General features: G+C 40.3%; 1 protein-coding gene across 4 annotated transcripts in view; it reads right to left on the reverse strand.

Moving 5' to 3' along the window:
- The window catches only part of nebl (nebulette), a 433,041-nt gene extending 411,760 nt beyond the window's left edge, over positions 1-21,281 (reverse strand). The window contains exons 1-2 of one of the 4 annotated variants that reach the window (XM_068013576.1): positions 21,080-21,281; positions 20,283-20,377 (exon numbers count right to left, since the gene is read on the reverse strand). In XM_068013576.1, coding sequence (XP_067869677.1) covers positions 20,283-20,377; positions 21,080-21,148 — 164 coding nt within the window. In that variant the 5' untranslated portion in view covers positions 21,149-21,281. The remainder of the gene's footprint in view (positions 1-20,282; positions 20,378-21,079) is intronic. The other 3 variants (XM_068013582.1, XM_068013591.1, XM_068013600.1) reach the window with 3 other exon arrangements.
- Positions 21,282-22,568: the final 1,287 nt, after the last annotated feature.

Here is a 22,568-nt window from a genome sequence, read left to right on the forward strand (position 1 = left end):
AATAGAAGCTTCTACAGTCCATTTTTATATTTTTTGCTGGCTTACATTGATATTCTGTTCTCCCTTTCTTTGTCAGCTTCTTCGTCTTCCTTTGCTGTATTCTAAAATCCTCCCAATCCTCAGGTTTACTACTATTTCTGGCAACTTTATAGGTCTTTTCTTATAATCTCATACAGTCCTTAACTTCCTTTGTTATCCATGTTTGACTGCCTTTACTTTTGGGGTTTTGTGCATTGAAAGAATGTATAATTGCTGTAAACTATATAATATTCCTTTAAAGACTATCTATTGCCTATGTACTGCCATACCTTTTAATGTATTTTCCAAATCCACCTCAGCCAATTTGCCCCTCATACCTTCATAATTTCCTTTGTTCAAATTTAACACCCTGGCTTCAGATTGAACTACCTCACTTTCAAACAGAATGTAAAATTCTATCATATTTTGGTCACTCATCCCTAAAGGTTCTTTTACAACAAGATTATTAATTAGCCCTTTCTCATTACATTATACTCGATCTAAAATAGCCTGTTCTCCAGTCGGTTCCTCAATATACTGCTCTGGAAAACCATCCCTAACAAACTCCAGAAATTCGTCCTCCACAGCATCAGTGCTCATTAGGTTTACCCAGTCTATATGCAGATTGAAGTCCACATGATTACTATATTACCCATGCCACATGCTGCTCTAATCTCCTGATTAATACCATACCCCGCACTACCACTACTGTTTGGTGGCCTATAAACAACTCCTACCAATGTTTGCAGCCCCTTGCTCCCTTACTTGCTCCCTTTTCCCTTCCCACCTTCACAAATTTTTACTTATATGATTTATTGACTATAGTCTTGTTAGTAAAAAGATGAGGACTAAAAGGGAATGGCTGTCAATAAGTCATCCAAAGTGGAGTCGAATCCTAAACATATAAGTATACATCAGGAAAGAAAATCAAACAAACATCTTATGTTTACCATCCACATAAAAGTTAGAAGCAATACCTTTGAAATTTTGTTCCATAAACATACATGTTATGACAATTTACATCAACAGTAAATGCTGCTTCATCAAATGTTTTGTAAAAAGATATAAAATTAATCATGACTATAGCCCTACTAAATTCAAGGTCACATTTTACACATTTCACCATCACAGCTTTTTAAGAATCATGAATTTCATGATTTCATGTATTTTAATTATAAATTTTATGGCGTTGCAACAAACCATGATAATGATCTATTTAAAACAAAAAAAAGACAAGGGGAGGTTTCTGGTTTCAAATGGCATTTATCATTTACTCAAAAACTACTGTAAAAAGATGACTATAAACAGGTCATATTCTTTACCCAGTGAAGTCAGTGGTTGAATGTGAGCATGGAGCAACTTGAAACTGTTTCTTCCAGCATTCCATGTCTCTGCGCTGTGAAAACCTGTCCGTGTTTAGACACAGCTCTCTCTGCATCCACAGAGTTTGTTGGAATTGTCAGACAGCGCCGTGCTAACCTTGCAAGATGTGGGATTCTGCATTCCAGAGTTCCAAAACTGTAGCACAGGCAAAGTACAATCTGTTTCTTTTGTAACGCTTTTATAAGCAGGAATCTCCAGTCTACAGTTCTTGTCAAAGTCAGGAATCACAACAAAACGAGTTTAAATCCACCATCAATAGGTGCATTTGTGCAGGGTCAAAGATACGCACAGCTTTCAGGAACACCACAGAAGGCTGTTGAAACCTCTGAGTCGCTTCACCACTTGACTCTTCCCCGTAACGGTAATATTGTTTGAGTTTCTTTGCTGTGCAAGAAAACAACTGCTGAACACAGGTATTTAATTCAGCCGCATCAGAGTGCTGTTCGTTTGACTGTGCTTCAGCCCAGATTTATTGTAAGCTTTGTGAATTGTGACATGTTGAGATTTAAACCAAATGATTAAATCCATCAGATGTGTAGCATTCTTGGCAACAAACTGAACCTGCTCATTAAGCTGAGCTGAGCATTGTTTAGAAGGGTTCAAATGTCTGCTGAAACCTGTGTTTTCAGTGTCAGTGTAAGCTCTTCCGAGATGAAGTCTGAGTAGCATTTCAGATGCACTGCATGATACTGTACTGCCCAAAACCAAGAATTCCAATGTGTAATTGCTGGCTCTGGAGGAAGGGCAATGTTTTGTTCCCCAATTTCAGCCGCATTTGCAATGTGTTGCCTGTATCGAAGCTTGCGGCTAGGGCAGTATTTGAAGATCTTTTTAACGTAGCTGACCAGTTTGTCGACTTTACCAAACTTGCTTTTCACAGTTCACTGACAAGAGAAATTATATGCGCATTACATGTAATATGGACAGCATTTGGCATTACACCTTGGAGCACAGATCTGAAAGATTTTGTCAGCTAAGTTGCATTGTCACTAATGAAAGCAGACACTTTGTCGAAATCTGCACTGTATTTTGCAACGGTTTTGATTATCGCTTGGGAAACTGTGGTGTAATTAACAGCTTCTAAATGGACGCAGTCCACGAGCACTGTTGTCAGCTTTCCTGACTGTGCATCCTCGGCCCTACCAGACATAAAATCAAACAAAACATGCAGCACATGGTTGTCTTGCTCATCGGTGGACTCGCCACAAATAATTACAAAAGACTCACATACATTAATCTGAGACTTCATCTCTGCACAATGTGTAGCAAAAACCTTCGCTAGGTAGTCCTGTTGTAGTTTATTTGCACTTGGCAAGCAACCACCATTTTGCACATTACCTTGAATGAACACCTGCAGCTTTGGGGATCACGTTTTTCCGATGGTATGTTGGTACTTGCAAAAGCATCCACAAGTTCTATTGCAATCAACTGACGATTTTCTGAACTCTCTTGTCAACTACCTAAAAACAGATTAAATAATTGCTTGTTTTACTGCATGTTTGTTTTCCAGCAGTGCAGTGTCGGATGCTGTCTTTCGGCTGCGATGGCTTTCAGACTCTAACTGGCTCAGAACTGTTGCCTACCATGTGTGATCCAACGAAACACTGCAGCTTGTGCAAAACAGTACTCCACCATAGGCTTGCAGAATTTGGCTTTCAAATTATTTCACTTGATGTGCTGCAGTAATGATTGTTGCTGTTTTTGATTTGCTTATTCTGGCATTCTCATTTGTCTACTAAGACTCGAGACGACTTCTCTCAAAACTGCACAAAAGCCCTCCCTCAAATACCAATCAGCAAGTTGAGCCTTGTGTCACTCACTAAAACGTGTGATGTTCGCAATATGCCCAGCAATCAGCAAGGTGAGCATTGGCGAACACAAAGTTCACAAAATGGCCAATTTCACAGAGGACCCAAGATTTCATGATCCGTAATGCATTTTTAACAGTTGTGAATTTGGTAGGGCCTTAATCATGACTATTCACCTTTTCTCTGAAAATATATTGATGACAGCCCCCCCACCTTAAAACTATAATGAGACACAGCCAATCACTGATACAATGTTAAACTTGTACCACAACCCATTGATATTTTACATGAAACTATTTTTTTTTTATTGATTTGAGGGCTGCTGCATGCTGTATAAAAGCACCACAAGATACTGTAATTGTTTCTCAAGGGTATATTTAAGATTTTATGGGTAAAGAATACAATTATGCAGTTTACTTCCGTTATTGCCTTGTATTCCATATAAACTTAATGCTCATAAACAAGTCAATCAGATAATGAACCTAAAAAGGGTTTAGGACAATTATTGGAGATTAGTTTCTTATTGAATGTGTTCTGAAGTTTCCTACATGTTTAACAATTTAATTGTAAAAACTGCTTTCTTAGAGACTAAAGACGAACAAACTTTCATTTGAAGCGAAAGCAGCTACGTTCAATAAAATCATATCCCTGAAATACTGATCCCAGATCTTCCCAACCACTGAAAACATGTCTCACAAAATGTTAGTGAATGGAATTAGCTCCCTGGTCAATGCTGATCCTGCTGCTCTCAAATAGCAATGATACACTGCCATGGTGTACATGTTTTCAAACTAGGGTCAACCAGTGAATCCACTTGGCCACATTTATGTTTCTGTCATCAGAGACAGGATCTATAATTTCCGTTCTGCCTAAATTCAAGGAGATCTTGCAGAGGTGTGGCAGAAAAATCTCCATGAACTGTTTTGTGAGCTCCATGCTAGACACTGACAGTTCTGGATTTTCCACTAGAAATACATATACTCAAATATGGACAGGCATTCCCAAATTAGTCGGTAATGCCTCACATGGTATTTCCATCATTACCCCAATAACAATGCTGGAGGTAAGGAATGGTCAACATGTTAGCGGCATTCAGCTTTGCTATGGCAGACAGAAGATTGTTTAAATCTTCAGTGGAATTAATTGCAGAGAAATTTGAGATTTTTAAAATAAGCTTATGCCTCTTCACCTGCTCTGCTGTCACACAGATCTAAGGACTGTATTTTCTCTCTTCTTCTATCCCCACCTAGCCCCTGAAAAAGTTGAAAAACTGCCAAAAATATTTAAATAACCCAGACCCCAAAAAATTGATGATTCCTTCAGTGGCAAGGCACAAAAAGTCTATCACCCTGACTTCACATGAGGATACCTCCAAAGCCAGAACATATGTGTAATCAGGAGTCTGTCTTTCTCACATACTGTTAAAAAACAACTCAAGTTATTCATTTTGAAATTTATTTTCTTGCTTTTCTTCAAATAATTCTGAATATCCTTTGAGAGCAGAAACTGTTAAAAATATTCTGTCAGTACAGCTGACTGAATGGTATTGATCTATCCTGAGAAATTAGGTACATTACATATGCCTAGACGAATCCAAATTCGGATCAGAGTCACAACTCTTAGTATGAATACCGTGGCCAACTCCATGCTTTTGGGAAAAGCTGAGGCCTTCATATAAAAACTTTAATAAAGGCATTAAAAGATACAAAAGACAATCTAGTGAATTAATGAATTCAATTTATTCTAAGATATGTAGTTTTTTTTTAATGTTTAAATCTTTATTTTGGACTATATATGTGGCAGAGCCTACAAGAAAGTGTGACACCTTTAACATTGAAAACACCTCTCAAAATGACACCTACAATACCAACAGGTATCTCTGATTTTTCCATGAAATGTGCATTTCACATACTAAATTTAATATATAATAGATATGAGCAAATCTCTTAGGGTATTCCTCATGGTGAATGGGAAAAGTAGGGAGGGTGGAAGGGAAACAAACAAGGAACAGATGGAAACAGATAAATGAAAAGCAACATGAATAGATGGAAGGAACTTTCATTTGCATAGTGTCTCTCATTTCACAGCATACCAAGTGTTTCACAACTAATAAAGTACATTTACATGTATGCTGATGTGTAACACTGCCCAGATTAGAGGCAGGAGTCTTGGAATGGGACGCAACTCCAAAACCTTCTGACTCAAAAGTCCTTCCATTGAATCAAACTCTCACAAACATAATAACAGGAATATACAGCTTTATAATGCTAAGCATTTTATGCTATGTAATATGACATATTATCAAGGCCACTGAATAAGTCAAACTGTATTTTTATCACATGGTATATTCTGGGACTTCTAATGATGCTTCGGATAGGTCTAATCATATTATTCTCTAAGTATGCAATTTATGTTCTTATTTTATTTAAAATCTTATTTTGGACATTAGAAATTTTAGCAAGAGAAATAGATTGTTTTTTGAATCATTAAATGACAGACAAGAGTCAGGTTTAATGTCTATGTACATAAATGCACAAAGCATAAGGTGAATAATATTGGTGAACTAGAGGCACAAATTGCTATGAGGGGTATGATTTAATAGCAGTAACAAAGACATGGCTTAGGCTAAGGCATAACTAACAGCTAATTATTCCTGATTACAAAATATTCAGTAAGAAGTAGGAAACATTGAAAGAGGGGTGACATTGTTAATCAAATACTGCATTACAGTACTAGATCACTGAGATGACAGGGGATAAAGCAAAAGCTGAACCTATTTATTCTGTTATTCTATTGGGAATATATTATAGGCCTCTGATCAGTGGAAAGGAGATTGAGGAGGAAGTATGCAGGCAAACTACAGAAAAATGCAGCAGCAAGACAGCAAGAATAATGGATAACTTTAATTAGCAAAGATACACTGGGTTAAGAGTAAATTAAACAGCAAAGAAGATAAATATTTTTACAATGGGATCAGTTTTGGAGTGGAACGTACATCAGTCAGGCCATAGGTGGGATGTCTACTCTGTCTGCCAGATAAGGTCAGCAGAAAGCCCAATAAATTTACATAGTTAGGACTCATTTACATTGAATAGGCTACAGTGACCTTGACTGCAAAATGCAATGCTGTGTTAACTGTGGCAGTTGGTTGCAGGCCCTATTGCAGATGGTGACAACTCTATTACAGCTTCCCTTGAGAAACACAGCCTCCTTACGCAAGGCTCTTCAGAGAACTACAGACATGTTGTCCTGTTAGCAAACGTTATATCTGCTTGCCATGCAGCAACAGCTGTTTACTCTTCACTTGCTGCTGCTGCTCCTCCTCCTCTACAGAATGGAATCACCAGAAAAGAAAATGTACTGCCAAAAGCCTCTTAACAGTTCAGATTGTTTTGTAACCATGCCAAGCACTTTGTTTTGCTTGGCTACTTAAATGATTTCAAACAATGGAACACAAGGAAATCATCTCCCAAAACTTTGCAGCCTTTTAACTATGAACAGTTGAGGATCATTTGGATACCACTGCAAATGTCTGCCTCCCAAATTGTACCATCTGTGGTTTGTGGGCGGGGTTGAGGAACTAACATGTAGATACAAAAATGGCTTAGGGTTCTTGTCCAGGAGATTTGATCCCTGCTTTCATACTGTAATTTCTGATGGGAGCACTTACCTAAATCAATGTCTGCCTGCAAATAGGAACAAGCAGATAAGTCAGCAAATCTGTTTCTTCAACGATTTTGATCCCGCTACCACCCAGTTTAAAGCTTAAACAGAACAGTAACAAGGTGAAAGTCAGCTCGAATATATCCAACGCTATTTCTAAATCTATATTGTTACAGTCAGGTGAGGAGGGTGTCCCAGGCTCCTCTCCTGTCCTTCCTCTTATTTGACAGCAACAGAGTTTATTCATTTTTAAAACAGTGGTTATGCTTACCACCTCAGTGAGTATTTTACCCTTTACCTTTAATGTGATCCTGAAAGAACCAATCGGACAGGTTTTCTTGAGTTTAAACAATAAAGAGCTAAGTTTATTATACTTAACAACCTAAAACAGATCACAACTACTTCCACTCAAGGTGTGGAGTGCTCTGGCTAGCAGACAACATTACCTTGCAGGATGACTCAGGGTCTGAGAGACAGGGCACACAGGCTCTCAGATGCAGTACTGGAGGCCCAAGTAGAACAGGCTCATAGGAGGAGAAATGTCCTGCACCCAGAAGAGGGGAAGGGCGCCCTCCTGTCTCTCTCCCCTTCGGCAGTTGGTGCTGCTTTTCCTAGTCTATGTGCTCCTCCCATCCCTTGTCCAGACAGCCGGGGTGGGGTGTGACTTAGCTAGATACCCCTGACCAAGAACCCTTTCTCCTGGTGATTCCTATAAGGTATCCAAGAAGGTTGAGTAGCACAAGTCCTCAGAGAATTTCTGGAATAAATCTTGCTCAAGTGTTGAAGGCTTGGCAAAGTGGCCCAGCAAGTCTCCCAATATGTTTCAGAGGTCCTCATCACAGCTCCAACAGCAATGAACATGAAAAGGTGAATATTCCTTTAAGTAGCACTTGAAATCGATAACAACACTGTGTTTACTCCCAAACAGCTGGACGCTGTTAGCAGAGGGCACTGGCTGAAGCAGTAGCCACGAGAATGCCATGCAGCCTCTTCAATGAGCACTCACAAGCATTTTAAGTGGCAATCAGCTGTTTCATAAGGAGAGAAATTATCTTCATACAATTTTTGTGACTTATACACTTGGTGGAACCTATCTAATAGGTTGGATAATACTTTGAAGCAGCATCACACCAGTGCAGCTGTGCAAATATATTGGCTGCATTAATCATTTCACACAAAGAACTCCCAGTTTCAGTTAGGCCATTCTGGAGCTGGAGCAATCACACTTCAGCCAACTCCATACATGGCCTTCCATGCCATGCTGGCCTGATTCTTCTCTATTGCCAGCTTTACAATGGTATAAAGCTAGGAAATGTCCAGCTAATCATCCAGACCATACCAAGTATATGCCACAGGGAAACTTGAGCAGAGAGGGAAAAAAGGCTGGTTTCAACTCCTGTGCCAAGATGGCATCTTGCACTAAACGAAGGTTAAACCAGCGTTTCAGCTTGAGACCCAGCTTGGCCACCTCAAAGGCACATTACTCAGTTTCTCTCTCCAGAGATGCTACCTGCCCTACTGAGTATTTCTAGCATTTTCTGCTTTTATTTCAGATTTCCAGCATCCGCAATGTTTTGCTTTTGATACAGGGTATGAAGAAAGACTGGCAGGTAACATAATAGATTTTATAGGCATGCAAAAAGTTAAAGTTAAAGTGAAAGGTGCACTCAAGATGAAAAAGGAAATCTTGGGGAGCATAACAGAATAGCAGAGATATTTAATAAGTACTTCAACTCAGTTTTCCAAGAAGAGTATGGGAGTGGGAACGAAAGGGTAAAAGAGGAGGCAGGGGAACAGTTAGGAAATGAAATAGTTATCAAAAAAATGTGAAATTCACAACAGAAAAGTCACATGGCCCTAATGAAATGCATCCTAGAATGCTGAGGGAAATGATAAAAGGCAAAGGCTTTGAGCACAATCTTTCAAACATATTTGAATATGGAAGTTGAACCAGAGGACTGGAAAATTTCCAATAGAACATCTGTTTAAACGGGAAGAAAAAGATAAACCAAATAACTATAGACCTGTCAGCCTAACATCAGTTAGCTTCTAGAGGCTTTAATACTAGACAAAGTTAATAATCGCCTAGAAAGGTTTCAGTTAATTAACAACAGCCAGTTCAGAGTTATTAAAGGCAAGTCATGCCTGACAAATTTAATTGAGAAAATAACAGAGTATATTGATGAAGGAAATGGAGTGAATGTTGTGTATATGGAATTTCAATACACACTTGATAAGGTGCCACACAGGAGGCTTATTGACGTTGTTAAAGCACAAGAGTTAAGGGGAGTGTGCAATAGGAAGCTGATTAAAGGACATACAAACATACCTACGAATATATGAATTAGGAGCAGGAGTAGGCCCCTCAGCAACTCAGGCCTGCACCGCCATTCAACAAGATCATGGCTGATCTGATTGTAACCTCAACTCCACATTCCCCTCTACCCCCAATAACCTTTCACCCCGTTGCTCATCAAGAATCTATCTACCTGCCTTAAAAATATTCAAAGGCTCTGCTTCCACTGCCTTTTCAGGAAGAGAGTTCCAAAGATTCACGACCCTCTGAGAAAACACTTCTCCTCATCTCTGTCTTAAATGGACGGCCCCTTATTTTTAAACAGTGACCCCTAGTTCTAGATTCTCCCACAAGTGGAAACATCCTTTCCACATCCACCCTGTCAAGACCCCTCAGAATCATATATGTTTCAATCAAGTCGCTTCTTACTCTTCTGAACTCAAGTGGATACAAGCCTAGCCTGTCCAATCTTTTCTCATAAAACAACCCGCCCATTCCAAGTATGAGTCTCGTAAACCTTCTCTGAACTGCTTCCAATGCATTTACATCCTTCCTTGAATAAGGAAACCAATACTGTACATAGTACTCCAGATGTGGTCGCACCAATGCCATGTATAACTGAAGCATAACCTCCCAACTTTTATAGTTAATTCCCCTCGCAATGAACGAGGAAGAAGAAGGCTTATGTTAGGATGAGACGTGAAGGCTCAGTTAGGGCGCTTGAGAGCTACAAGCTAGCCAGGAAGGATCTAAAGGGAGAGCTAAGAAGAGCAAGGAGAGGACACGAGAAGTCATTGGTGGATCGGATCAGGGAAAACCCTAAGGCTTTCTATAGGTATATCAGGAATAAAAGAATGACTAGAGTTAGATTAGGGCCAATCAAGGATAGTAGTGGGAAGTTGTGTGTGGAATCAGAGGAGATAGGGGAAGCGTTAAATGAATATTTTGCGTCAGTATTTACAGTAGAGAAAGAAAATGTTGTTGAGAATACTGAGATTCAGGCTACGAGGCTAGATGGGATTGAGGTTCACAAGGAGGAGGTGTTAGCAATTTTGGAAAGTGTGAAAATAGATAAGTCCCCTGGGCCAGATGGGATTTATCCTAGGATTCTCTGGGAAGCTAGGGAGGAGATTGCAGAGCCTTTGTCCTTGATCTTTATGTCGTCATTGTCGACAGGAATAGTGCCGGAAGACTGGAGGATTGCAAATGTTGTCCCCTTGTTCAAGAAGGGGAGTAGAGACAGCCCTGGTAATTATAGACCTGTGAGCCTTACTTCGGTTGTGGGTAAAATGTTGGAAAAGGTTATAAGAGACAGGATTTATAATCATCTTGAAAAGAATAAGTACATTAGAGATAGTCAGCACGGTTTTGTGACGGGTAGGTCGTGCCTCACAAACCTTATTGAGTTTTTCGAGAAGGTGACCAAACAGGTGGATGAGGGTAAAGCAGTGGATGTGGTGTATATGGATTTCAGTAAGGCGTTTGATAAGGTTCCCCACGGTAGGCTATTGCAGAAAATACGGAAGTATGGGGTTGAAGGTGATTTAGAGCTTTGGATCAGAAATTGGCTAGCTGAAAGAAGACAGAGGGTGGTGGTTGATGGCAAATGTTCATCCTGGAGTTTAGTTACTAGTGGTGTACCGCAAGGATCTGTTTTGGGGCCACTGCTGTTTGTCATTTTTATAAATGACCTGGAAGAGGGTGTAGAAGGGTGGGTTAGTAAATTTGCAGATGACACTAAGGTCGGTGGAGTTGTGGATAGTGCTGAAGGATGTTGTAGGGTACAGAGAGACATAGATAGGCTGCAGAGCTGGGCTGAGAGATGGCAAATGGAGTTTAATGCGGAAAAGTGTGAGGTGATTCACTTTGGAAGGAGTAACAGGAATGCAGAGTACTGGGCTAATGGGAAGATTCTTGGTAGTGTAGATGAACAGAGAGATCTTGGTGTCCAGGTGCATAAATCCCTGAAGGTTGCTAACCAGGTTAATAGGGCTGTTAAGAAGGCATATGGTGTGTTAGCTTTTATTAGTAGGGGGGTCGAGTTTCGGAGCCACGAGGTCATGCTGCAGCTGTACAAAACTCTGGTGAGACCGCACCTGGAGTATTGCGTGCAGTTCTGGTCACCGCATTATAGGAAGGATGTGGAAGCTATGGAAAGGGTGCAGAGGAGATTTACTAGGATGTTGCCTGGTATGGAGGGAAGGTCTTATGAGGAAAGGCTGAGGGACTTGAGGTTGTTTTCGTTGGAGAGAAGGAGGAGGAGAGGTGACTTAATAGAGACATATAAGATAATCAGAGGGTTAGATAGGGTGGATAGTGAGCGTCTTTTTCCTCGGATGGTGATGGCAAACACGAGGGGATATAGCTTCAAGTTGAGGGGTGATAGATATAGGACAGATGTGAGAGGTAGTTTCTTTACTCAGAGAGTAGTAAGGGCGTGGAACGCCCTGCCTGCAGCAGTAGTAGATTCGTCAACTTTAAGGGCATTTAAGTGGACATTGGATAGACACATGGATGAAAATGGAATAGTGTAGGTCAGATGGTTTCACAGGTCGGCGCAACATCGAGGGCCGAAGGGCCTGTACTGCGCTGTAATGTTCTTAAAAAAAAAATAACATTCTATTAGCTTTCCTAATTACGTGCTGTACCTGCACACCATGCAATTCATGCACCAGGACACCAGATTCCTCTGCATCTCAGAGCTCTGCAATCTCTCACCATTTAGATAATAAGCTTCTTTTTTAATTCTTCCTGCCAAAGTGGAAAATTTCACATTTTCCCACATTATACTCCATTTGCCAGATCTTTGCCCACTCATTGAACCTATCTATATCCCTTTGTAGCCTACTTTTATGTCCTCTTCACAACTTACTTTCCTACCTTTGTGTCATCAGCAAATTTAGCAACCATACCTTCAGTCCCTTCATCCAAGTCATTGTAAAACATTGAGACCCCAGCACAGATCCCGGTGGCACACCATTTGTTACATCTTGACAACCAGAAAATGACCCATTCATGTCTACTCTCTGTTTCCTGTTAGCTAGCCAATCTTCTATCCATGCCAAAAAGTTACCCCCTACACCATGAGCTTTTATTTTCCGCAATAACCTTAGATGTGGCACCTTATCAAATGCCTTCTGGAAATCTAAGTACAGTATATCCATCAGTTCCCCTTTATCCACAGCATGTTACTTCTTCAAAGAACTCCAATAAATTTGTTAAACATGATTCCCCTTTCACAAAACTATGTTGACTCTGCCTGATTACCTTGATTTTTTCTCAGTGCCCTACTATAATGTCTTTAATAATAGCTTCCAACATTTTCCCTACGGCAGATGTTAAGCTAACTGGCCTGTAGTTTCCTGCTTTCTGTCTCCCTCCCTTTTTGAATAAAGGAGTTACATTCGCTATTTTCCAATCTAATGGAACCTTCCCTGAACCTGGGGAGTTTTGTAAAATTAAAACCAACGCATCAACTATCACACTAGACACTTCTTTTAAGACCTTAGGATGAAGTCCATCAGGATCCGGGGACTTGTCAGCCCACAGCTCCAACAATTTGTTCAGTACCACTTCCCTGGTGATTGTAATTTTCTTGAGCTCTTTCCTCCCTTCCATTTCCTGATTTGCAGCTATATCTGGGATGTTACTTGTGAAGACCGATGCAAAATACCTGTTCAATTCATCTGCCATCTCCTTATTTTCCTTTATTAATTCCCCAGACACACTTTCTATAGGACCAACGTTCACTTTGTTAATTCTTCTTTTTTAAATATCTATAGAAACGTTTACTATCTGTTTTTATATTTTTAGCCAGCTTTCTCTCGTACTCTAATTTTTCCCTCTTTATTAATCTTTTAGTTGTTCTTTGCTCCTTTTTATATTCTGCCCAATATTCTGACCTGCCATCCACCTTTGCACAATTATATGCCTTTTCTTTAAGTTTGATATTATCTTTAACCTTTTTTAGTTAACCACGGATAGTGGGTCCTCCCCTTGGAATTAACACAGTATCAATTAACAGATGATTTTCAGACTGAAGGGATGTAAACTGTGGTGTCCTCTGTGGGTCAATGTTGCAACCACTGCTTTTCTGATTTAAGATTTAAGTTAGAAGATTGGTGAGAAAGATGCCATATGAAATTTAATGCAGAGAAATGTGAGATGATACATTTTTAGAGGAAGAATAGGTAGAGGACATATGGACTAAATTGTAAAAATTTCAAAGGAGTAGAGGATCCAAGAGACCTGCCCCATTGTTCCAAGTACCAAACTCTGCAGTGCTGCTTTGACCGAATGAAATTCCTCAAAACTACTGCTACAGCAGAGGCACCTTCCCAGTGATAACAGATAAAATTCAGGGACAAAAGATAAGGCGTGGAAGCATCCTAGCAAGTTATTTGCGGTCTCAAAGTCAACAATATATATGATACCTAATTTGGAGCTCTGTTATATTTTAGAATTACTGGTTTCACAGTAGTGTTTCATGATTGTACTTATGACATAAAAATGTCAAAGTTAGTCCATAAACTACACAAACATACACAAGGAGAGTACATATAAAGTTATATGCTTTGCACCTTCATACAATTTTTCTGACATATACATAGTGGAACCTAATAAGGTTGAATAATTTTATTTTGCTTGATTTGAATACTTTACGTAGTATCATGGAAGAGCAGCTGTGCAAATATACCGGTTGCATTAATCATTTCACACAAAGAAGTCTCAGTTTCTGTTATGTCATTCTGGAGCTGGAGCAATCAGACATCAGCCAATTCCACATTTGGACTTCCACACCAAGCTTGCCTGATTCATCACTATTGCCAGCTTTACAAATGGCATATAGCTAGGAAATCTCCAGCTAACCATCCAGACCAAAATAAGTATGTGCCACAGGGAAACTTGAGAGAGGAAAAAAAGGCAGAAATAACCAACTTTTTGGTTCTGAAATTTTACATGGTCCATGGCTCCAAAATTCGAAATGCCAGTGAAGTAAAAGCCCCTTTATGTTTTCAGTTTCATAACTGTATTCCTGAGTTGTCAGTTTACCATTTGATTAGCATATCAGTGTAAATCTATGTTCTCAAAGTTTGCCTCCATATGCCACTAAAAGTAACAGACATTAAATAATGCATAAATATTTCCCAGACTCTGGAAGGATCCAAAGCTACATGTTAAATAATTCATCATTAAACAGTTCTAATTCAATACCTATTCAGGTATCTGCTTAATTTCAGGTCTTGCCATGCTCATAACCAACCAAGTGGCATAATTGGCTGGAATTTCCTACATATTTGCGTCCAGAGACAAACAGGATGCAAATTAAATATGCAACCTTAAGGATTGCTGACTTTTGGATGTAGGTGGGGTAGGCACACAAGTACATTACCCCCAAATCTCTTTTACGATCGTCGATCAATACTTTTGCCAAAGCACATCTCCCTGCAATATAGATGCCCACCCCAAGTTTCAGGACTTTCATGCGAGTTTCCTTTTTTTAAAAAAAAAATTTGTTTTCATGGGATGTGGGAGTCGCTGGCAAGGCCAGCATTTGTTGCCCATCCCGAATTGCCCTTGCGAAAATGGTGGTGAGCTGCCTTCTTGAACCACTGCAGTCCATTTTGCTTTTGATAAGGTTCCGCATGGGAGATTGGTTAAGAAGGTAACAGCCAATGGGTTCCAGGGCAATTTGGATCCAAAATTGGCTTCGTGGCAGGAGGCAGAGGGTAATGGTCGAGGGCTGTTTTTGCGAGTGGAAGCCCATGACCAGTGGGGCACCACAGGGATCGGTGCTGGGACCTGTGCTGTTTGTAGTGTACATTAATGATTTAGACATGAATATAGGAGGTATGATCAGTAAGTTCGAAAATTGGTGGTGTTGTAAATAGCGAGAAGGAAAGCCTTAGATTACAGGGTGATATAGATGGGCTGTTAAGATGGGCAGAGCAGTGGCAAATGGAATTTAATCCTGAGAAGTGTGAGCTGATGCATTTTGGGAGGACTAACAAGGCAAGGGAATATACAATGGATGGTGGGACCCTAGGAAGTACAGAAGGTCAGAGAGACCTTGGTGCACTTGTCCATAGATCACTGAAGGCAGCAGCACAGGTAGATAAGGTGGTTAGAAAGGCTTATGGGATACTTGCCTTTATTAGCCAAGGCACAGAATATAATAGCAGGGAGGTTATGATGGAGCTGTATAAAACGCTAGTTAGGCCACAGCTGGAGTACTGTGTACAGTTCTGAGCACCACACTATAGGAAGGATGTGATCGCACTGGAAAGGGTGCAGGGGAGATTCACCAGGATGTTGGCTGGGCTGGAGCATTTCAGTTATGAAATGAGACTGAAAAGGCTGGTGTTGTTTTCCTTAGAACAGAGAAGGCTGAGGGGGGATATGATTGAGGTACACAAAATTATGAGGGGCATTGATAGGTTAGATAGGAAGAAACTTTTTCCCTTAGCGGAGGTGTCAATAACCAGGAAGCATAGATTTAAGGTAAGGGGCAGAGGTTTAGAGGGGATTTGAGGAAAAAATTTTCACCCAGATGGTGGTTGGAATCTGGAATGCACTGCCTGAAGAGGTGGTTGATGCAGGAACCCTCACAACATTTAAGAAGTATTTAGATGAGCACTTGAAACGCCACAGCACATAAGGCTATGGGCCAAGTGCTGGAAAATGGGATTAGAAGAGTTAGGTGCTTGATGACCGGCACAGACATGATGGGCCGAAGGGCCTGTTTCTGTGCTGAAGAACTCTATGACTCTATTTGGTGTGGGTATACCCACAGTGCTCTTGAGGAGGGAGTTCTAGGATTTTGATCCATCAACAGTGAAGGAATGTGATATATTTCCAAGTCAGGATGGTGGTGGTTTGGAGGGGAACCTGCAGATGGTGGTGTTTCCACGCATCTGTTGCCCTTGTCCTTCTAGGTAGAAAGGTCACAGGTTTGGAAGGTGCTGTTGAGGGAGACATGGTTAATTGCTGCGGTGCGTCTTGTATATGGTACATGCAGCTGCTATTGTGCATCGGTGGTGCAGCGGGTGCCAATCAAGCAGGTTTCTTTGTTCTGGATGGTGTCGACCTTCTGGAGTGTTGTTGGTGCTGCACCCATCCAGGCAAGTGGAGAGTACTCCATCACACTCCTGACTTGTGCCCTGCAGATGATGACAGGCTTTGAGGAATCAGGAGGTGGGTTACTCGCTGCGGAATGCCCGTCTGTGACCTGCTCTTGTAGTCACAGTCCTTATGTGGCTGCTCCAGTTCAGTTTCTCGTCAATGGTAACCCCCAGGATGTTGATAGTGGGGGCATTCAGCGATGGAAATGCCACTGAACATCAAAGGGAGAAGGTTAGATTCTCTCTCGTTGGAGATCGTCATTGCCTGGCACTTGTGTGGCATGAATGTTACTTGCCCAAGCCTTGTGGCATATGGACACAGACTGCTTCAGCATTTGAGGAGTTGTGAATGATACTGAACATCATACACTCATCAACAAACATCCCCACTTCTGACCTTATGATGGAGAGAAGGTCATTGGTGAAGCAGCTGCATTTACACTTGCTCAGAGGCTCTCTTCAAATTGTGATCAGATAGTCTCTGACTATGACTTTCAGATGTAGAGGAAACAAATCATTTTTCTGATGCTTTATTGCAATTTTTGAAAAGATTTTGAAGGTTTATCTTTACTGAGACTTACACTGTATTTTGTTTATTCATATGCTTTTTTATGGCATCGGTATGTCACTTTTAAAATTTCCCCTACTGCAGGTTTTTAAACATGCAATGACCAATGTTAATGAATGATGGCTAAATTAGTTGAACCTTTAATTTTCATATTTTAAAGAGAGTTTTGTGCTTTCCTTAGGCCCCAATTGTTTGTGTTGATTTTTGCCCATTTTTCATTCAGCTGTAGTCTAATGAAGCCTGAGCATAATTTGACATTGGCAGAATGGGGGCAGGAATTTGTGCATTTTTGGATCTAACTTCTGGGTTGTAGCCATGAAGGAAATTCCAGGTCAATGATTAAAACACATCAGCAGCAGGTCAGAATTGTCCACCTTATTCAGGCTACCACAGTATGGAAAAAACTGATATAAAACAGGGAGGTACATGACGTTTGTTAGTAATAAATATGTAAGTAACACCACCAAATGTATTTTTGTCTACTTTTATACATGTTCTTCCATTTCCATTTATGCATAAAATGCTTTTTTATTATTTTATTTTGTTATCTCTGGAACCTATTCTGTATTTCTCAGGCACCAAAATTGATTTTCGTTTTAATATACTTTGCAATCCTGTGGTACAAGTTTGAAATTCGGATACCACTGGACACATTTTTGCAAGTCAGTGATGGTAGAGACACAGTTCTGACACTGATGTATTGAAGTGACACACTGACAAAGTAATATGTCATGATTTGGGTAAAATTTAGCCATTTTGAAATCATTCCAGTAGACTTCAGTCATGTTTAAAGCCTTTTTTAAAAATTCTGAAGATCCAAAAAAATCCATTCGTTGGTGAGTTATTATCTATTAAGAATCCAACTAATGCATGAATGTTCCATTATCAAAAAAGGGACTTAAAAAAAGCTACATACTACATCAACACTAAAAACCTCATTATCATTATGCTCAACAATGATACTCTCAGTTAGTCAGGGAACTGCAGCACACAAGTTTGATAAATGCAGCAAAAGCTTTCCAAATGACCAGGCATCTTGAGAGCGCTAACTGTGCTGTAAACAAGTTGCAACAAAGAACATGTGAATAAAAGAGAGAAAAGCAGTTACAAATATCAGTTCAGGATATTGCGGTGTAGGTTTTCCTTAAAATTTACTCACTGAGTACTGTCAATATGGAGAATATACTTTTCTAAATTGCACACAAAGGGAAGACATCCACTATTTCCACTAAAATTATAAACATGTGCATAATGAGCAGGAATTATGATTTTACTATAAACAGCGAGAATCTTCCCCATGGTTTTCAGATCAAACAATTACAGGCCACATTTGGTCTGGTCAAACAACAAGAACATTGCACAAACATAAATTCTCTGTTTCCTATACCAGTCATTCTTGTAGTCTCTACAAGGGAGATTGCAAATTTCAAGTCTTTTTTGCACAGCATACCTGGACCCACAGGAACTGAGCAGTGAGTCTCCAAACTCATTTTGTATAGTTCCCATCAGTCTGGGGAGAGTCCACACACAGGTCTCACCAGAGGTGTTAATCTACTAGGCTACTCTGTATTTTTTACTTCAAAAAGTGTCAACGGGTATGAAATGAGGAGGATTGATGATTTAATGAGGCAGAGGCAACAGAATAGAGAACAAACCACGTGGACAAAGTGACAGAGTTGGATGAAACAGATCTGAACAGGATCATATGGACACTACTAACTGGTCCCCCTGATTAATTTAAATAGAATAGATGGGCTGTCAATGCTACTCACACTGTTCATCAGCAGCTCATCTAATTAAAAGTGTGTTGGGAGGGCGGTTGGGGGTGCAAGTGGTGTCATTATCGTACATTGCTGATGCCATTTAAAGGCAATATAAGAGGTAAACAAGAACACAAGATAAGCACCACTAGGGCTTTGCACAAACAGTGATTTGTAGATAGGATTCAGTCTTGAAACCATTTGTCAAGTAAAGACTGGAGTCTTTTGGAGGCATGAAGTAAAATTTTAGGTACAACTATTAGTTTTCATAATCTTAGTGATGTAACAGGAACACCCATGAAGTTGTAATGTTTGACAGTATTGATATGGTGGTTGTCAGGAGTAGGTCAGATGGGAGGAGGAAGTTTTGGTGCCCTGGGGAGTAGAGGGACGGTTCACAAGAATCTCTCCTCAATAATTTGCTGACTTACAGTTCTGGCAGTGCACAGCAAGGCAACTCCCCTTTGACTGCAATACTGTAAAGCATGCAGCATATGATGATGAATCTTAATGCTTAATCTTGACTATACTAAATGACCCCTACAAGGTGTCCAGATAGCGGAACCATTATTGCAGTACACCAATGGTTTGCTCAAATCAAAACTCTTCCTGGATCATGGCTCACTATATCAGTGCTTCACATCTTTGCCCTGGTTCCGGAGTATGAAGAGTCACGACTACTGTCAGGACACCCAGAACAGTCCTGCAAGTGTCAATGCTTGTGGTTGCAAACAAATTGAACATTGTGCGAATTGAAGAGTTTTCTGTGGAGAAACAGAGCTTGCTCGTAATGAGAAGCACTCAGGGCTTCATACGTGCAATCTATGGTGCGCTGTACCTGCAGGAATCCAATAATGTGGGCAAATTCCAGTGCTATTTTCTGCCTGATTGTCAGACTCAAGGGTAAATAAACCTAGCAGCATTTCCATATTCAGCAACTGATAACATACAATCCTGTTCAACACTTCATGTCCTCCACAAACTCACTCTGCAAAAGTAGTTCACCAAACAACAACTTAACAAAAACAGCCAAAAATATTGGCCCGGAAACACCTAAAATGACCTCCAGAGAATTACCTAAGTGACAGTGATGATCCCTTTAAATACCACTTGTGAAAGCTGCTTGACAACTGTTCCTACTATAATTTGATGAGCGGACTAAAGAAGTGGCATTCCAGATGCTCATAGATGCCATTTTCACAAAAGGGTCCTGATTTTGGCACAGGACCTTTATTAACATATTTAAATGATGGCTGTGTTTATTTCAGACATACAAATCTCTACCCCATGCATATTTTTGCAGATGTTCTGATGAGTATTTTGGATCCAACAAAAATAAGCAAGAAATAATGCCATAAATTTCAAACACTGTATATTTATATAGCTGTTATGGTACTGAAACTTCTGATCATGGCAACATCAATTTACCTCACAATAAGATATCATCTTGTACACATCTTAACTACGTAAATGGCCAAAAATAAATGCTGAATAAAGAGCTGCCACGCCTCAGGACAAGGTTACTAAACTTGTTTCTAGAGTGCGTCTTAGTTAACTATGCTTATTGCGCGAGATTAAAATGACAATACAACACTTAAGATCTTTTTGATGGACTATAAGGATCGTCATTTTCCCCGCATCAAACAGAAGTCAATATTTACTCACGCATTACAATAAGGTTTCTTTTCGTATCCTTTGTACGTTTTCATATTTAGGGTCATTCTGCAGATCTCGCAGTGGAAACATGCTTTGTGCCAATACTGCAAAAAGAAACAGAAAATCGATCATTCATCAACTGGTTTGTCCAATACTTAGTCAATACGATAACGAAATAACTCAGAAAAACACGTTCATCATTCCATATATGACATTCCACTGTATTCATAAATACCCCGAACCCAACCTCAAAACATGCACAAATCACAGGTGTTGGCAGAAAGCAAATTAATTTGCTTCATTCTACACACCGCTGTCAACAATAAATTCTGCGTCAAACTATGAATCTCGTAAACGCAGAATCTCTAATGCATCGTGAGAAATATATAAATATATTAAAAATACAGCATAAACCAAGCGCATTAAATAAATATTTTTCAATGGATAGCGAACTAGTTTCTCTTCAGGTAGAGCAACATTCACTGACAGGTTGCCTAGTATCGCTCCAGTCAAATACTTCGCATCGTTTAGCAATGCGTCACATATTGAACAAGTAAATTAGATTTATTCCCAGCATTTGAAGCCTTCAACACCTGAAATTGACACTTTTCGCGTAGTTCAGAAGCAGAAAACTCCATTTTAATGCACCAGCCAGCCTGGTCGCAACGCCAACCACCCCTTCAACCTTTTCCCTAACCTTACATCCATTCCCATTTTGTTTCTCCATTTAACACTTTATCCGAGACAAGTGATGAGCCGCATTGCAACCAACGATACGTTTGTGAAAATGAAATAAATAGAATTACCTTGTCCAAGCAGTTCACTTTTTCCGTGGGATAAACAATTTTCCCACAGCGCGCACACTGAGGATTCATGGTTTCTGAGGCTGAGGGCACAGCTGTACCACTAACTCCCCAGCTCGCAGCTCAGCCCCGATCTCCGCCGCTGTCTCTCTGACACTTGCTTCTGTCCCTTCCAACTCCGCCCCCCCGGGGCGCGCTCGTGGCAGTCAGAGCGCGCGTGCCCGCTCGCCGCACCGCCGCCACCCGAGAGCGCGCCGCGTCACAATCCACCAGGAATTCAGATTCAAGCCGGAGAATGCGGCTGTGCACGCAGTCACGCACGCGTACAGACAGACGCAGGACGTCAATCATCACTATTAATATCATTCTCCTTTATATTGTGAATCCTTTCAATGCAAAGGCTGGTTACCCTGTTTGGTTTATTTTTTCATTGTTAAATATGAATCCCAGGACTTTATTCGCACTCTTTACAGCCTCATCAACTCGTGTTGCTACTTTTTGCGATTTATATATCTGTATTTCCAGATCCCTTTGCTCCTCTACCCTTAGTTTCCTAGCTTCCAAGGAATAAGTGGCCTTGTTGTTGCTACCAAAATGACCAACACCTCACTGTCATTGCCATTTATCATCCATTCTCCAAGTCTGTTTGTATTTTCCGATATTATGGTGCAGTCCTCAGGGTTACTTGCTGTAACCCCCAATTTGTTTCACCTGAAAATGTTGACACCATCCCTCTAATTTTTGAGTTCCAATCATTTATGTATATGGTGAACAAAAAAAAAAATCCCATTATGGAGCCCTGCGAGACACCAATTCCTGCTTCCTGCCAGTCCAAGAAACTTTCCTCTTACCCTCTGCTTTCTGTTTTGTAACTATCTTTAAAGCAGGCCCTGATCTTTGTCTTATGTGGCATCTTATCAAATATACATTTTTCAATATGACTTTAATGCAGCATTGGACAGTTTCTCTCACTGGACTAAAACATCACTTGAGGGGATGGATCCAAACAATTGAAGCTGTTTGAATGCTGCATCCAACTATTCAAAACCCCAAAACACCTTAACAGAACAGTCTAACCAGAATAAAGTTTTAATAATGCCAGGATCTTAAGTGAATTTGGATCAAATTTTGAAAATTACTAAGCATCCCTTATGGAGAATTGAGGTTAGAGAAATATCACCGGGGCTGCTTATCTTTTTCAGGGACAATGGGGAAGAAATGTATGGTCAGATTCCAGACTTGGACATTCCTGGCCCAGAGTGGCACTCATAGCAAGCACAGACTGGGAAATCATAGGCATGCAGTGCCAAATTTTTCCATCCATTTAAACTAAGCCACGAATTATTCAGGCACTCCAAGCCCACGATTCCCTGGCCACATTTTCTGCCAGTTCAAGTGCAGAATCAGCCCTTTAGAGTTCTTTAAAATAGAAGGTCGACAGATGGGGAGGATTGATGATTGAATACTTATACATATTTATTTTTTTTATTTA

Source organism: Heterodontus francisci, chromosome 2 (assembly GCF_036365525.1).
Source record: "Heterodontus francisci isolate sHetFra1 chromosome 2, sHetFra1.hap1, whole genome shotgun sequence".
Lineage (NCBI taxonomy): Eukaryota > Metazoa > Chordata > Chondrichthyes > Heterodontiformes > Heterodontidae > Heterodontus > Heterodontus francisci.